The sequence below is a fragment of the Onychostoma macrolepis genome, chromosome 01 (genome assembly GCF_012432095.1).
Source record: "Onychostoma macrolepis isolate SWU-2019 chromosome 01, ASM1243209v1, whole genome shotgun sequence".
In the NCBI taxonomy this organism is placed as follows: Eukaryota; Metazoa; Chordata; class Actinopteri; order Cypriniformes; family Cyprinidae; genus Onychostoma; species Onychostoma macrolepis.
Genome location: NC_081155.1, coordinates 14,123,764 through 14,142,264, shown reverse-complemented (window position 1 = coordinate 14,142,264; position 18,501 = coordinate 14,123,764). Strand labels below are relative to the sequence as shown.

General features: G+C 35.1%; 1 protein-coding gene across 3 annotated transcripts in view; it reads right to left on the bottom strand.

Annotated features, from left to right (window-relative positions):
* gstcd (glutathione S-transferase, C-terminal domain containing) overlaps positions 1-18,501 on the bottom strand; it is a 47,445-nt gene that overhangs the window by 13,181 nt on the left and 15,763 nt on the right. For all 3 annotated transcript variants that reach the window (XM_058780859.1, XM_058780867.1, XM_058780854.1), the window contains exons 6-8: positions 4,523-4,638; positions 4,198-4,242; positions 3,649-3,777 (exon numbers count right to left, since the gene is read on the bottom strand). In XM_058780859.1, the coding sequence (XP_058636842.1) occupies positions 3,649-3,777; positions 4,198-4,242; positions 4,523-4,638 (290 nt within the window). The remainder of the gene's footprint in view (positions 1-3,648; positions 3,778-4,197; positions 4,243-4,522; positions 4,639-18,501) is intronic.

Genomic DNA, 18,501 nt, shown 5'->3' with positions numbered 1-18,501 from the left:
TCAATGGGGGTAAAAAACTTTTCTGTCTTTATAATTAAGTAGTTTGCCCGAGGTGTGGAAGGCACGGCTTCACGACTACGATGCAAGTTCATTATTCACAGCCACAGAACACAGCAGTGCGCTTGTTTTACCATCATTCAACAGGTACAACAAATCAAGTTTGAACAAACAGCCCATAACTTCTCTTTTCACATCATTACCCACGTTTAGTCATTTTTTTCCCTGGTGTAGCTACAAGCCTTATTACAGACTGTCTTAAAAAAGGAATAGTAGCCATTTTCACATATATCTAACCCTCTGGGAAACAATATGTATCCGCTTACAAACAGTTCTGGCTGTGCTGCTTTAGCAAGCAAAGCCTTTTAATCATTTATGCTAATGAAATGTGAGTTATGCAAGACAATGAAAAAGTTTAGAAACTCAAAGACGAGGTAAAATACAAATTCGATGCCTTAAAAGACCTCTTTGTCTCTAAACAGCAAGGCAATCAGTCTTATATTACCAACACAGAGCACACAATATTAACTGTTGCTCAATGGTGGAATGATCTTCTGAACTTAGCCTCACATGAACAATCTTTAAAATCTGAAGACTTTTGTAATGCTTCCTGTCTCTTGTAATTGTAGACGTTTTAGTAAAATCATTCAAATTCATGCAGATTCATGTGATGAATCATTTAAATTTAGGCTGATTTGTATACTAGCTCAATAACAAATTACACAATGTAACAATTTTTTATGGTTCTTCTGTAATTCTATAATGCTAATTATTACTATTTTATTTATATTCAATCTCAATATTTTAGTAAACATTTAGGTCAGGTAAATTTTAGAACTATCATTAATTATGAAACATTGGTTTTTGTACTAATTTTGCAATTTTGTTTTATTTTTATTTTTTTAAATATATTGCTTTTGCTGTAACATTCTGGAATATTCTAGTGCTGGAACATTGCAGAACAATGTGAAACTAGTCATAAACGACAAAATTCATCCAACATACACTTTTGAAGTTTTGGAGGACTCACTTTTGATAACTCTGTTAAATTGATATTAGCTTAGTATTATGCATGTACTATAAAATTCTTATGCACGATGAGTAATAACATATTAGCTTGTATAATTTGTTAGCATTTTTTGTTTTCATGAGCACTGTTAATGGTACACAAAAAGTAATGGATCATTAATTCTGTCATTAATTACTCACCCTCACGTTGTTCCAAACCCGTAAGACCTTCGTTCATCATTTTTGGGTGAACTATCCCTTTAACAACTTGAACAGGCACTAAAATTGTCAGCTATTGCAGATGTAAGTCAAGGAATGTTTCATCTACACACAGAAAAATGTTTGAGAAGGAAAAAAATAACTAGATAAACCTAGGATGGTAAATTTGACAATTTTTTTTAGGTGACTGTTCGATATGAATCTTGCACGTTCTTACTTTTTATGATTGTGCTAGTTGCCCAAAAGAAGCTCTACACAGAGATACAGGTATTAGTTTTGGAAAACAGTGAAGTTTTGATAAAGCCCCTTTGTGTGGGCAGCAGATAAACCCCCAACCTCGGCCGAGTGTGAAGCTCAATACTGCAGCCGCAGCTCTCTGTGGAGATGAGGCCAGGGCTGCAGGCCCAAACATCTCATTACTGCCAGAAACAAACACAAGAACTGCAGCAAGCACATACTTCCTCATTTACTACAGACACAACGGTGTCCCTCAAAGATTACACAGCAAAAAAAATCAGTTTATTAATCAGTATTTTTATCTGAAAACTTGCGTTGTGTTTATTTTTTTAACCACATTGGCAAACTGTAAGAAAATTTTGAGATCTCTGCTTGAAACAGGCCAATACTATTTGCCAGTGCTGTACGAAAAAAATAATTCAGTACTAATATTTTATAAAAAGCAAATATATTTCTGTCCTAAGGTCAGAGATTGCTTAACACTGGTATAATCCAACTAGACTCTGTAATAGAAACTTGCCGTCTCATTTCTAATATGTTTGTGGTTATATCACTTCAGCAAATGAAAAACTGAATGCAGTCTGTTTGGATATGTTGGATAGACTCATGTCGATGAGTCTATTTCATCATTCAAAATGCAGAAATGAGAAACCCACTCCCTTTTGAAACAAAATGAAGGACAAATGTGAGGGTTAACTGCATAATTAATATGGATAGCAGGTAGAATCAAACATGCTGCAACGACGGAGTGCCAGAATCCATCCTTTTAAACGGGCTTTACAATGCAAATGAAGAGATACCTATACCTCCTGGCAAAAATGTATGTTCTTCATGTGAAATTATTGAAACTGCTCGTAGCAAGAACAAATGCTGTAAGCAAACATTAACAAAAGCAATTATCTATGAAAAGCTATAAGTGGGGTGCAAATATCTGAGAAAATAAAGGATTCAAAATGTAATGTAAAAGTGGAAATAAACAATGACTTTGAAAAATGTAACAAAGAAACACTATGAAATATTTAACCTTCATGTTCAAAATGAAACAATGATTGAAATACATTTTTACACGATGTAATGATTCAACAAAATGAGATTTAAGAAATTATAAATGAAAAGGTATACTTTTATTATTGCTTGGACAAAATGCTGCACATTTCTTTGTGAATTTAAAATATGTAGAATAATATAACTAAATTGAAATTTTAAAACGAACTATAAATTAAATAAATATCTTCATATAAACAAACTAAGGCTTTGCCAGTGCTCTTTCATTTAAAAATTAGAGGCAACCACTGCATTTTAATTATGATCCAAACATGCAGCATGTGCAGTTTTTAACCTCTTAACTGTCACCCATCCCCTCAGTGGGACGCTTACGTTTACTTCACTATTTTACATTTAAATCCTAATCTAATCATGACAAACTATATACCGTTGGAAAGGTTTTACCACTTTTTTTGTAAAAAAATTATGTAGGAAAAGTAATAGATTAATTTATGACAAGAGTGCACCTGAAAAATCTACATCACAACAGGAGTTCTGACCTTTGTCACAGAAAGTCTTCTTAGTTACCTTTTTCTCTATCACGTATTAGAAATCATAAGAAATTATATATCAGTTGAAAACTTAAAATCTCAAAATTCACCCTTTGAAACACATTGTAAAATCAGACATTGCATTACCATGGAAATGGTACATCAAAATCATGTTACAAAATGTTTTCATTCATTAATTATAAAAATTTAAGTTTGGATAGTGCACTATAATGTCTATGTTCGAAACTGTGAGTGACAGTTGAGGGGTTAATCTAAATTAAATAATTTTTTATCTAAATTAAAAACTAATCTAATCCAACTCCAACTGTACTGCGGTTCGTTTAACATCTCAATCGATTTAAATCGTCACATATTTGTACCGATTTTATTAAAGAAAAACTGCATGAAAGACTGCAAAATATACGAATTTGGATCTCACCATGTCAATAATATATTACACACACATACTTAAAATATAATTCATGACAATAGCACAAATGCTGGAAGAGTTATGAACCAATTCCTACACAACACACAAAATAACAATTACAACACCATGTGTAAATACATTTAACATACCTGCTAAATAGATTTCTGTCTTGTTCTTCACAGACAAATATCGTGCATACGTACAACAAAATGTGGCGCTCACCCCAATGTTGAAGCTTCCAGTGAAATATTCAAGGTTTGTCTGAATGAAGCCGATGTTTGTCAATCCGAGCTGAGCGCTTCGGTCTCTGGCCCTGACCAGTGACTCCTCTTTATTTTCAATGAGAATAACCTGATCGATAACAAAAAAGGGGATATTTCACCATGCCACATATAATATCTTTTACAGTTTACTGGTTCATTGCCAAAATGCTCATTGATTCTCAAACTGCTCTTTCTGTTCTTTGAAAAGCCATTTCATCAAAAGGAAAGAAAAATCAACAGAGAAAACGAAGTGCATCTTCTAAATGACTACCTAATAATCCACTGAACCATCAAATGTGTATTAGCGCTCAAAGAGTATTCTAATGCAGGTTAAAGAACAATCTTCCCAACAAGGTCTTTGGGGGGAAAAAAACAACAATGGTGTGGAATAAGTTTATTTTTCCAGTGTCTACAAATGAGGTCACCTGGGAGGAAGACAGATTTAGTTTCTCTTCTTTGACTCCTTTAACTTGAACTTGCTACACTTGAACAAACCAGAAAGTCTTACCTGACATTTAGGAAGCGTGTACGCCAAAACAATCCCAACGTGCCCCTAAGAAAACAAACAAAGAGAAAGCTGCAGAAGATCTTGGAGAAGCAGACTTTAAAGAGCTCATCAGATCAAAGTCTGCTGACGAGAACACAGACGCCCATCAGAATATTGACCTGTTGCTCATAGGGCTTATATGTATGCACAGAATAACAAGAGCACTCCCTAAGATTACATGAAGCGACAAGGGAGGAGAACAGATGCTTACTGACACACATACAGACTCTCGTAAGAAAACAGAAACAAGTCCAAGACGGTTTTAAAATGTCAGAAGGCAACTTACCCCCCCGCTGCAGAAATCCACCACCGTGTGCCTGGGGCGGGCCAGCTCCGTCACCATGGCAACCAGGTTGTTGAGTTGCTGTTGTTTGCGCACGGCGCGGGCGTCTGACATCTTACCTTTAGAGAAAAGTGAACGTTAAGACTGAGACGGCCAACACTAAACAAGATTCTTAACAAAAGCCACATTAAAATTAGTGTCCGTGTTACAAATATTACATGAAACAGTAGATAAATGTACAGTCAAGCAGGTTATTGCAAAATAAACCCAGATCAGAATCAGTCCATCAGCCTTAATGGGTTTATTTTGAGAATGAATAACTGATTTTGCATAAATAATCAAACAAACAAATAATACAAATAACAGATAAATATAATTAAAAAACAGATTGAGATAAATTAGATATAAATAAACAAAAAAAAATATATAAATAAAAATAACAGATAAAATTAAATAAACAGATAAAGAATAAATAAACTATTGTTTTAAAAAAAAAAAAAAAGTTTCAATTATTTTATTATAAGAGAAAAAAAGACTGGCAAAGCTATGTAGGGAATAACAAAAATAAATAAAAAACAGGTTTTTGTTAAAAAATGTTTTAAGTTTAAATTATTTTATTATAAGAAATTAAAAAGGTGGAATGATTCTAGAGGCAAGCAAAGATGTAGGAAATAACAGATAGATAGATAGATAGATAGATAGATAGATAGATAGATAGATAGATAGATAGATAGATAGATAGATAGATAGATAGATAGAAAGTGAACACGAACATTTCACTACATTACAGACATTCAAATATTTAAACAACTACTGAAAAAGACATGGTTAAGAAAGAAATTGGATGTATTATTATTAATACCATAAACATTTGTGTACTAATAGTACATATTCACAAAAACTAAACATGAAATGCACTGTTATTAAGCACATAAAGGGTCAAGGTATCATAAAAACGACTAATAAGACATGTGGTTGTCTAGTGATGAGAAGAACTCTTTTGTTTCTCCGTTTGGCTTGTCCTTTGCTCTGAACATCAGCATAAACAAGCTAATGAATACCTAAAAACACCATTTGCTACATTCAGCATTCTTACAGTTCACAAATGGAACAGAGAATTGCAAAGCACCACTTTTACCTGTGATTAAACGGATTGAATTATTTCAACGGCTGTGAGAAACGTTAAAAGCTCTCGAAAATACATTTTTACGCCTTTTTTCCTAGCCACTCAAGTTGTCTCAAACTTTAATTGGAGTTGAAGGCTGTTTTCACACAGCCACACTCTCTGCCACAGGGAATAAATTTGCAGCAGATTTCCTGTTTTGAAGCGAGTGCTCAAGCTGCGTTGAAGAAACACCATCAATGTAATATAAATCACAGACGCGTCTGCTGTGCACTGCTGCGCTCATTTCATGCACAACTCTCTGATGAGAGCGGAAGTGCTACCTGGAGCCAAATAGGAAACAAACCACAAAACAGCCTAACAAAGCTTTGTACCGTTTTGTTTATCATGTGTTATCAAAGCCTGATAATTAACGTTTATGATTCTGACAGGCAACAAAAGAATCAATCAGGCTCAGGTGAGGAAGGAAAGACAAACAGACGCCTGTGGAATTTGCATGTGTTGTCTTTCTCTAACAGGATTGGAATGGTATGAGCGCTATCAGAGTGGAGCAGATACGCGGTATGCAGTGAAGATGTAACTCATTAACCGAGAGCACGGTCTCCGAGAGGCAGAAATCCAGAGGAATGTCGGCGTGCTGTCAAAAAACCATCAAAAGAATCAAATCCTTCTGAAAACCTGCAATCCTTATGAACAATAAGCTTTTGATTTAAAAAAAAAAAATTTAACCAGAGAAGGCAATGGATTAGAATAATAAGATGAATTTGTGATATGCTGATTATCATAATTCATTAAAAGCACATCCAGATTAGCTGATTAGCTACAAGTCCAAAAGAAGATCATTAAAAGGTATTAACATGACTGTGACAGAAAAGTAGAGAATTGAATAAACAAAAAGCGGCTTAAGTCTACATATTTATATTAACCATAAACCCATCACTGGTTCACAGTCCACAACAATCCATTTTACAAATTTCATCACCACATGTTCCATTAATGATCCCATTAATCTCATTTTCAATAATTTGCTGTCCTCTCACCAGTGGCAAAAAGTGGCAAAAAGGACTGTGTGTGTGTATAAAACAGGACAAGCAAATAAGCAAGTAAATTAAATAAATAAATACATGTTTGAATCCTGTGAATCTCATTTCCCATAATTTGCTGTCTTTTGGCCACCGTCAAATCAAACTGGCAAAACTAAATGTATTAAATTAAAAAATTACAGTAAGCAAATAAATAATCATAAATGAGCAAAGAAAGAAAGAAAGAACCACTACAGCAAAATGTGACTCTCAAAATACATAATGATCAAGCTCCTACAAAAGCTGTATTCTGCAGACAGAAAACTCTTGCGCTGAGAGGGATAAAGGAGAAACCAAGCAGAAAGACGTTCATAGAATAATGAGATATATTGATCAGGCAGAGTTTTTAATTTACCTGAGATAGCCAGGTTTGGTTCACAACCCCCTGCAGTCCTTTGAGACAAACAGAGAGAGAGAGATAGTGGAGACACAGAAGATTGAGACGAGACGCAAGAAAGATGTGTATATGTTGGGAAGAGAAAGGATGAAACAAATCAGAAAAGATCATGAGGTCCAATCAGAGCTGCACTGACCCAATCAAACATCAATATCGCAATTCTTTTCCTCAAGATATTGCTTTTTCACTACACTTTAGATCCATGTTTATTTATGTGCCCTTTCATATAGTATGCGACAGTTCAATTAATGTAGGAACAGACTGTTTTAATAAACTGACTTTTCTCAGTGTGGTCACATATGTACTTCAATTACTACCTCTGAATGGCGTCACTCTAACAACAACGGCATCCATAATGTACAGTAATGTACTGATCTTTAGGGATGGTTATATCAGCTACCTTGCAATGCTGGTTTAAGAGACCCATGTTTTCATTAACTGAACTGTAGGAGATAATATAATAGGAAAAATCTGATTGCATCAATGCAATATTGGAAGATATAATATCATAATCTAGAATTAAAGAATCAAAATAAAATAATTATATTTGTACATAATTATAATTATATAATTATAAATGTACCAAGGCTACATTTATTTGGTTAAATATACAGTAAAAAAGGCAATATTTGTGAAATAGTATTACAATTCAAAATGACTTTTTTATTTGAATATATTTTAAAATGTAATTTATTCCTGTGATGCAAAGCTGATTTTTTAGTATCATTACTCCAGTCTTCAATGTCCCATGATCCTTCAGAAATCTGAAAATTAAAATTCTAATATGCAGATTTTTGCTCATAAAACATTTCTTATTATCTGTGTTGAAAACAGTTGTGCTAATTAACATTTTTGTGGAAACCACAATAACTTTTTCAGTATTTTTTGAAGAACAGAAAGCTCAAAAGAACAGCATTTATTTGAAATCAAAATCTTACACAACATTCGATCAGTTTAATGCATGCATGCTGAATAAAAAAAATAATAAAAAACCTTACTGATCCCAAACATTTAAAAAGTAGTGAATCGATACGTGATTCAGAACAGCAAATTATTGCAATGTGCAATGCTCTCACTGAACTAGCATTTTCAAAACCGACAGAACAGAGGATGAGAAAATGAGAAACAGCGTCTCTCTTTTCAACATAACTCAGCTTATAAGAGCTTCCAATAGCCTTCCAGCCAGCAAGCCAACAGGAGAATATTTTCCAGCAATCCAGACCTCAATTTCCTTCCTTTCTGCTGTAAAGTGTGAATGTGTGAGCGTAAGCAGGGGAGGGGGAAGACACAAAAGCAGAAGAAAACAGGCCCCTCGAGTGGACGATCAGAATAGCGTGTTCAAGTGGCTACATCTGTGTTTGCGAGATGAGGAGAGGCCTGAATTAAGGTATTTAAGCAAGAATTGTTCAGGAGGACATCCTCAAGGTTGTTTTTCTGCTAACTATTCATAGTCACAGCTTCGGTGAGCAATTGGGAGTTAGAACAAAATATACGGAGTTAATAGATAAAAGGCCAAAGTCTGGGTCCTTAAATCAGTTGGAGGGGAAAATGTGGTCATGCCACCCACCATTCCTTTCCAAAGCTACCTTTCCTGAAATAAAAAAAGCAAGCACTTTATTGGTGGGCTACATGTCCACCTCAAAGTACCACAGTATTATCACTTAAGGCATCACTTGTGCTGCTGCAGCACTTTTTTTTTTTTAAGTAAGTGGAGTTTTTCTTGTTTCTTTTTCATTCTATTCTTCACAATATATGCCGTTAACACTGTAACATACAAATGAGAACACAAACACTAATGAGGGAGTATAATTAGGTAGTAACAACTTTAAAGCATTGAAGAACTGAGAGGATTTGAACACGAGCAACATTTTGCTCACATACTGGCTATATAAATCCATTAAAAGCAAATGTGCCACTTTTTTGCTTAAATATACAGATTTGTACTTTTTCAAACAACTGAGCCAAACCTCAAAGACTTGAGCTCAACCAACATTTTTCTCATTTACAAAATAAATGTTTTGTTCTTGTTGTTCTGGATACTATGCAGTGGCACAAAACGGTGAAATCTGAGCTCAAGATGGAATGCTGCAAGATGGAAAGTAACAGAGCCATGAAGAGGTTAGAAACAGGTCAAATTTGTATTAATTGCTTTTTTGACATCTGATCTTCACAGCTAAAAAAACCAAAAAAAAAAAACACTTCTACTTCTCAAATACTGACACATTTAGGTCAATCGCATACAAGGTTAATTCTCAAAGTAGGCAAACAAGAGTTTGAAAGCATATTTGCATTATCCAGCGTAGGGATGTTCATTTTAACCGTTAACTGACCGATAAGAATTTTGACCGATTAATACAATCAGTTAAATGGTTTAAAGTCACTTATTTATTTATTTTTCAGTAATTTATCAAAAGATTTTAAAAGGTTTGCTGTATGGTTAAAATAAGCTACGAGTATAAAAAAACAAAATAACATTTTGCATAACTTCACGGCGGTACGGTGATAACGCTTAACGGCACAGATTTTACTACATATTTAAACTGAGCAGTGTGGGTTTTTTTTCATATGTTTGACTGATTGTTTTTTTATAATGATAATGAACAGGCTGCATTGTCAAGGTAGAATGCTTTACTGTGTGCACGCATGTGGCGCTAGAGCAATCACTTGATTTTTTCCCCCTTGTAACAGTGGAAGCAACTACTCCTTTTAGTCATGAAGATAATCGGAATTGTAAAAGGTTTGCTTTTATTTGTGTACATTCACAATAATAACAAATCTTTGCGCTTTTGTAAAATAAGCCAAAAAAATAGGCCACTTTCTGCCGTCTGGTTTCCTTTCGCGCTACTTGTTGCACACTTTTTCTTTCGTTTTCTTAAATTATGATTTAAGTGAAAATATATTTCTCGTATAGGCCTATTTATTCGTTATAATATATATATATATATAGCGCCTAGCTTTATTATGTTTTTCTCCGCTGCGGCGCTGCAGGTGCATGATGTGATAGCTATGATGACCATGTGAATCCTCATGTTCTGTTGTTTGATGCTTTGTGCGCATGTAAAATTAATCCCCGGAAAACAAATGTTAGTATTTTTAATGGGTCACAGACACTTATTCTTTCTAATTTAATTCAGTTCTAATTTAAAATAATCTTGTCGGTTAACAGTTAATAATCGGTTAATGAGTGTCAGTTGTCGGTTAGGAAAAATAACCGAAATGAACATCCCTAATCCAGTGTGTATGTGAGACACTCCAGACAGACAACATGACGCGGTTCTGTTAAATTAAGTCTAAAAGATTAACCACACAAACATCTGCATTAAACACAAACATAAAACACAAACCATGATACTGAAAGCATCTGCTGAAAGCAAGAGAAGCCTTTTAAAAAAAAAGATATTATCAAAGTGACTTTGAAAAACTAAATAAAATAAAATAAAATAAAATAAAATAAAATAAAATAAAATAAAATAAAATAAAATAAAATAAAATAAAATAAAATAAAATAAAATAAAATAAAATAAAATAAAATAAAATAAAATAAAATGTGGCAATAGTGTACTTCACAGATATACTTCCTACGGTTGGGTATCATTTGAATTTCATTAATTCTGATTCTTATTGATTCCCAGTTTCGATTACAATGTGGTTACAAAAACATTAAGTCAAACATTTAGATATCAAACATATTTACTGTGTGTCTCTTTCTGTAAAACATTTTAATTGCTGATGAATACCATGAACAAAAATCAGCCGGCTACATAAAAACTGGACTTGATTAAGAGCTGTTTGTGTGCAAAATAGAGCTGCATGATTCTGGATAATTTGAGACTTTTTTTTTTTAAATGCAGGATATAGTTCTCTCACAATTCTGAAGAAAAAAATATTAGGCAACTAAACAAAATCTCATGGAATTCATGAATGAAATGATTCAATGACCCACTCAAGATTGACTTGTTTCATTACTGGATGAATCAGTGTTTTTGAATGAATCTCTTGAATGAATGATTCAAAGACAAATACATTTTTAACAGCCCTTTTTCGCCCCCTAAAAAAGAAAAAAGAAAAAGAAAATATTTAAATAGTATCCGAATCTGGAATTGGAATTGATTTTCGATTCCCAACTCTAATAATGCCTATATGTTTAAGATTATATATATATTTATTTATTTTTTAAGAAATTGATACTTTTATTCTGCAAGGACACATTCATTTGTCAAAAGCATCATGTGACACTGAAGACTGAAGTTATATTTTAAAATTCAAAGAAAAAAATAGATAACTAATAAAATATGAATAATAATTAGCAATATTATTGTTTTTACTCTATTTATGATCAAATAAATGCTTTTTGTGGGCATAAGAGGCTGTCAAGAATATATATAAAAAAATAACTTACTTTTGAACAATAGTTTATGTAGTACATGTCCAAAAACCCATGATATTATTCATGTACTCTTTGTTAGTGAACTAGAATGGCTCTACCATATAGTGGAGGAGAAGATGTAGGCCTACATCCACAGATATCACAATTCTTTAAGTCAATCCAAACAAAAAGAAAAAATGAGATACAAAAATGAGCATTAGTTATTGAATGCTTACGCAGCCTGCAGGTCATTTTCCAGGAATGCAGAGACATTTTCAACCGAACCATCTAACGGCCTTTTAACGACCTCTTAGCGATTTCAAAGAGAACATACACATGAAGTATGACAGGAAGGCTGTTTTCTGACAAACTAAAGGCCTGTGCCTCCACGATTACATTGTTCAGAGGAAACTGAAAGAGCTGTGGGGACGAGGCGGCACAGTCGGCAATCTCTCCCCAGCCCTGAGCTCTCGTTTGGAGACAGACACATTTGCTGAGAGAGAAAAACAACAGCTGTATGGCGAACACGTCCATAATAAAGCATGAGCGGCGGCGCTGGTGCAGCCCATCTGGCTGAGCTCACGTTCCCAGGGAGCCCACGTGGATTGTGTGGGAAGGCTGTGGGAGAAGTTAGTGGAAGCTCAGAGCTGCTTCCATGAAGTGACTCTGAGGTTAACCAATATAGGGAAACTCATTAGTAAAGATGGCAGCTTGATTAGTGCAACCCGTTATTGACTTACCAGCTTTTTGTGGAAGGGCAATGAAATAAAAAAGGGTAATAAATGAATGCAGAATCTTCATTCTCACAGTGACAACGAGCAATTAGAATCAGGATGTATTCTGCTCACGTACAGCACTGGGTGAGATGACTGCTTTTGTTTTCCCTCCAAAACACTTCAGATCGTCCCCCAGTGGAACCGCCACAGGTCAGCCTGTCCTCACAGAGGCACAGAATTTACACAAAAACCTCAGCAATAAAACAAACAGAGGAAATCTGCATGAAAAGCCCAAAGGATAAGTGAGCAAAGTTTGGTCCTGCTGAGCAAATCTATTCAAAACTCCTCGCTCTATAAGCTGAAGGTCTCTTATCAGGCATCCATCAGCGATCTTTTGTGCCTCGGATGACAATATCTCAGAGATCACAATGTAAACAGGGATGCCTTTGTTGAAACTTCAGTTCCAGAACATTCTTGAAGCTCTCAGACAAAGCAAGATGGACCCAATTGTGCCTAAAACAACCAACGTTTAAAGGGTTAGTTCACCCCAAAATTAAAATTCTGTCATTAATTACTCACCCTCATGTCGCTCCAAACCCGTAAGACCTTCGTTCATCTTCGGAACACAAATTAAGATGTTTTTGATGAAATCAGAGAACTATCTGACCCTCCCATAGACAGCAATGCAACTGAAATGTTCCCAGGCCCAGAAACATAGTAAATACATCGGTAAAACAGTCCATGTGACATCAGTGGCTCAACTTGTAGCGACGCTACAAGAATACTTTTTTTGCGCAAAGAAAACAAAAATAACAATTTACTCAACCATTGTTCTCCCCCGAGTTGCGTCTTCCGCCATTTTGGAAAGTACCTCAGAACGTATTTCACGTAATCAGCGTTGTTTACGTTCGAGGGAAAGCGCGAGCCTGAACGTAATCTGCGTATTAAGCGTTGTTTACGCTTAGAGAGTATCACAACGCATATGCTTTCCCCTAAGTAAATGATGAGTAAATTATGTTATTTTTGTTTTCTTTGCGCAAAAAAAAGTATTCTCGTAGCATCGCAAAACTGAAGTTGAGCCACTGATGTCACATGGACTGTTTTACCGATGTATTTACTATGTTTCTGGGCCTGGGAACATTTCAGCTGCATTGCTGTCTATGGGAGGATCAGATAGCTCTCCGATTTCATCAAAAACATCTTAATTTGTGTTCCGAAGATGAACGAAGGTCTTACGGGTTTGGAACGACATGAGGGTAATTAATGACAGAATTTTCATTTTGGGGTGAACTAACCCTTTAATACTACGAGGGACCCGTTTAAATTACTTCTTTCAAATAAGACAATGCGTTTCAAAATTAGGTAAAACAGATAAAAAAAATGATGAAAAGATAAAAACTGACATCATATTACTTACTTTTATTTGTTACCTCTATTACTTATTTTGGAATTATGTCATTATGTCAAGTTCTAAAATATTTTATCATGTGGAAACTGATCCTGTCCGTGAGTTTAAAAATTTGCAATAAAATAAAAAAAGTTCTGGTATTATTCAGTTATTGGAACTTCTGTAATTACATAATTTAATTATTTGAAATAACTTTTTCATTGTTTTTAATATAGTACTAGTCCTAGTTTCTGTACATAAAAAAAGTTTGAATACTAATAGCTTTGTGATTACAGGAATACTAAACAAAGGTGGCTTTGGTGTCAAAAACGTTGGGAACCACTGCCATAAAGTCATGTAATAAATTAATATAATTCATATTTATTAAATCTAGTTAATTTTACTGTTATTGCACTAAGAAATCTAAATCTTCTAAAAGCCAACCCATTTTTGGGTCAACAATGCATTCTACAGTAAGTATTTGGTATTTGATTTGGTTTAGGTTTGAGTGATGGCATCTAAAATTCTCTCAGAAATGTACATCTTCAGGTTTGTTAGCCACATATGACATACTGAGAGATTTACAAAGCCATAAAGCTTCGACAGTCAATTCCAAACGCAGTTACAAGGAAGGGTGGACTCATAAAATGCACCTGACTATGCTGACCATCTAAAACTGCAAACATTGTTCATCGCAAATTTACAGGCAGAGGCACCGTAAAAACTTAAGCCTGTGCTCAGAGAAGAGATAAAATTCTTACAGAACTGAAGACAAAGTTTTCACTTATATGCCAATTTAACCTTCAGCAGGGAACTCTTCAGAAGGAAGGACTCTGCTGATCAAGATCAGACATTGTTGATGCTCTTCGTTCCGAATCTTTATAGGTGGTTTTGTAAAGAAAGTGTTTCACATCCTAACATGATGCTCCCTTACTGCTGCTCTGAGGGCAAACAAAATCACTGCAGAGTTTCTGAAGAGAGCCAAAATAACTGCAAAACTCAACCTCAAATTACTCTTGAGCAATTGGAGAAAATTTTATTTTTTTTCCCAACACAATTTGCTCTTACAAGAACATGGTGTGAAAAGGGGGAAACTGCCACTTGGTCGCACAGCACAGGAATGCGGTAAGATCAAGAGATCAGGTTAGCATGATTTTAGCAAACAACATATAAACCATTCCTTGCATTAGAGTATATGTTTTCAAGTGCTCGATTTGTTTTTAAAGGTTCTGAAAATGAAAATGTCTTTCCTTGTCTGCAGTTTTTGACGTCTCTGCTCAGGATAGTTGCTTGGAAAGGTCACATAGCATACTTCTACGGGTCCAACGTCAGCTTTCACCAGCTATTATGGACCTCCTTGGTTTTGATGGACGTGCGCTTCTCATTCTTTCAAAGACATTGAGGAGAAGAGTGATGGCGAGCTAGAAAAAGGAGACCCATCTCCAGACAGACTGCTGTCAGATAGAGATTCGGTTTATTAGTGAACCAAAAAAGCCAGGCAGAACAGCCATTAGGCAGTCCGAAAAGAAAATACGACGTGATTTGAGCAACCCTTCATTCTCTCCAGAAGACTGCACACAACTGAACTGTCAAGACAAGGACCGGATTCTAGTTTGACAAAAACGCCCAAAAGAGTGAACCACGTGGGTAGCTGGATGCAGAAGCAGGAATGATCAAAAGCCTGCTGGGATTTATGCCCTTTCAGCCAGAATGATTCCAGTTCTGACAGGAACCATCTGATCGAGAAATGTTTTGCTCTTACAGAAAGATGAGCACGGTGCAGAGAAGCCCGGCTTTAAGTCAGGATTTAAGAGAGGCCTGGGAAATGATCTCCATCTGAGAAAGAAAACAGAGAATCTTTATAGATGCTAGAGCCTAGGTACTCAACCTGCGGCTTGTGAGCCACATGGGACTCTTTACTGATAGCGCTGTGGCTCAAAATCTCACTTCCCCCCAAAATTGTTCTACAGCAAATTTTTGACCAAGGCTTTTCAGTTGTAATGATGAAAGTTGTAGAAATTATTGCAGAACTTCCCCTACATTTGTCATATCAGCTGGAATAATACAGTTACATTTTATCCAAGGCAGCTTTCACGGTGAAAGGAAATATGTTCCTCTTATGAATTTACTAGTAATTGAATGACAGACAAATCAAACCACAGAATCCCAGTCTGAATTACACTATGTATATAATTTGAAACATATAGTAGCAACAGACAATGAATTTAGATTGAATGATTTTACTCAACTGGCCTATGGATGATGAATAATGAAGAACTTTGAATTTATTAAATAATAACTCAAGAGATAAATTATAATAATAGTTAAGTGCTAAAGGCACCAGCACCAACCTGATCTTACTCATCTTACCTGAATGGTCTAACTTAAATTTTCCACTTCAAAATAAAGTGGACAACATTTGTTACCCTAAACATCTAAAAGAATTACTGTATCTACAAATCTGCCATTAGAATATGAGCAAAATAGAGAAAACACGTTTAATATGCAACATTTGTGGATCACTATTATCCAATGACAAAGAAATTAGCTCATTTAACCTCAAAACTATTCAGATTGATTAGGTATAAATCTCTCAAATGCTGATTTTCAGATGAAAAGTTAAGATAACAACAACATAACTATCTCTAATGTACATCTACAGACATGAACGGCACTCAATTTTCAAAAACACCAATTGATTGAAAAAAGGGGGTCTTTTGAACTAATTCTAGAAAAATGTCCTTAAAAAAACAGTGTGTCAATTTTTCATTATAAAATGGGTAACACTTTACAATAAGGTTCATTAGTTAACTACATTAGTTAACATGAACTAATAATGAACTGCACTTATACAGCGTTTATTAATGTTTGTTAATGTTAATTTCAACATTTACTAATACATTATTAAAATCTTGTTAACATTAGGTAATGCACTGTGAACTAACATGAACTAACAATGAACATCTGTATTTTTATTAACTAACGTTAGCAAAGATTAGTAAATACAGTAACAAATGTATTGCTCATGGTTAGTTCATGTTAGTTAATACATTAACTAATGTTTAACTAATGAACCTTATTGTAAAGTGTTACCATAAAATGCCTAAAAAACATCACATTAACTGCATTAAACTAAAGACTCAACATTCAGTGGTACAATCATTGGGCTTTTATTAAATCTTGCTATTCCAAACTAAATAAATAAATTGTCAGCTTAAGTAGAAGTGCTTTAAAAGCTAAGTTTCAGATACAATAGGTGTTATGGCAAAGCTATTTAGTTGGGAACACCCATGCACCCCTATACATCAACACATACTACACTACTTCCCGAGGAAATAATCTGTATTTAACACCCAATCCAACACTGCTATGATAACAACTATGTCCTCATGCGTACCTTCAGTATGTGGGCTCATGTTAGACAAAGACGCCGCCAAAACATACACATGCCTAGTCTGGAAAAATGTAAATACAGCCTCTGAAACCAAACACCACCCTTACACCACCTTCTAACAACACGTAAGAGATTACATTGTTCCATGGCGATGTGCACAATAGTTGTTCTGTTTGTCTTACACATCTCCACCATACCAGAGAGTTTCAAATTCACACTCGAGTTGTGAGGGTGTTGTAAAAACAGACGTGTCGGGTGCTGACCGCCCTATGAAGACGTGCCTGTCAGATGTGATGAGACACCAAGAAAGGTGCAGAAGTAAATGCACTAGATGTGTTTACGCTTCCGTTTCATCCCATAAACTCCATCATGAGGACTCTCGCTTACCTTGGTACAAAGTTTTGTTCAAAGTGTGATATAGGAAAAAAAAAAACCTAGAGGAACCAAAACTGAGGTATCTATCTTGCCTTTAACATCATGTTATCATTCAACAGAGAACTTCAAGTGAAGCACTGGCTCCCTGAACTGACATTGACGGATGTCTGAACTCCAGGAAATAGCTGTCACACCTGAAGACAGCAAATACACTCAGCACATTCCAAGAATGACCTATATCCATCTTTTTGCACCTGCATTGTGGTGTAGGCTAAAAAAAAAAATGGTGTGCAACTCACTAACTGTAATGCATCTGGAAATAACTAAGATAAATTCAAGCAGCAGTAGATAAAACTAAAAACGGCCCTCAAAAAGATTATAGCAGTCATCACTTGGCTTGCAAAGAAGATTTTTGTCAGGAATAAAGGAAAAGTGGAAGATTCTGATATTGTCCATTCAGCAACAGTGCTTGGTAAACAAGGACGCTGGCACTGGATTTTCGTCATGCTTTTAAACATAATGAGGCCTGTATCACACCACTCAAGAAATGTCAGCAGCTAAAGGCTTAGCATACGAAAAAAGGACACAAATTTGGCTAAAACTCAGAACACAAGCAGCTTTTTTTGAAGAGCTGAACAACACTGCTCTCAAATTGCTAAGACCAAATAACTCTTTCCACACCATAGATCAATAACCCAAACAGGTCTCGAGAAGACTCTTCACAGCCCCTTAAAAGGAATAGGTGATAATTAGGTGCTTTTTTGCAGTTTAGCACGAGCATCTTTAGCGGAGAAAAGCAAGAGTTTTGAATGTGACTACTGTTGTTCTTGTAAACAGGCTTGACTGAATCCAACAGTAAACTCTGTTTTATTGAGTCTTCAGCTCAAATGGTATATTCAAAAAAATAAAAATAAAAACCTTGAAAGCCAGTCATTTGAGTGCAGAAATCCAGTATGCCCAAGTGGACATTCAGGGAAAAAATAAATTTGACAGCTAGACAGGAGTTACAGGAGGAGGTCAGCATCTGAAAGATGATGGCTAACTACAGACACTGCGTATGAAATGAGAATCTGAAAGGGAAGAAAAGAAGATACAGAGAAAACGCAGAAGAGCAAGACATGAGTAGGGTGATAAAAAGAAAA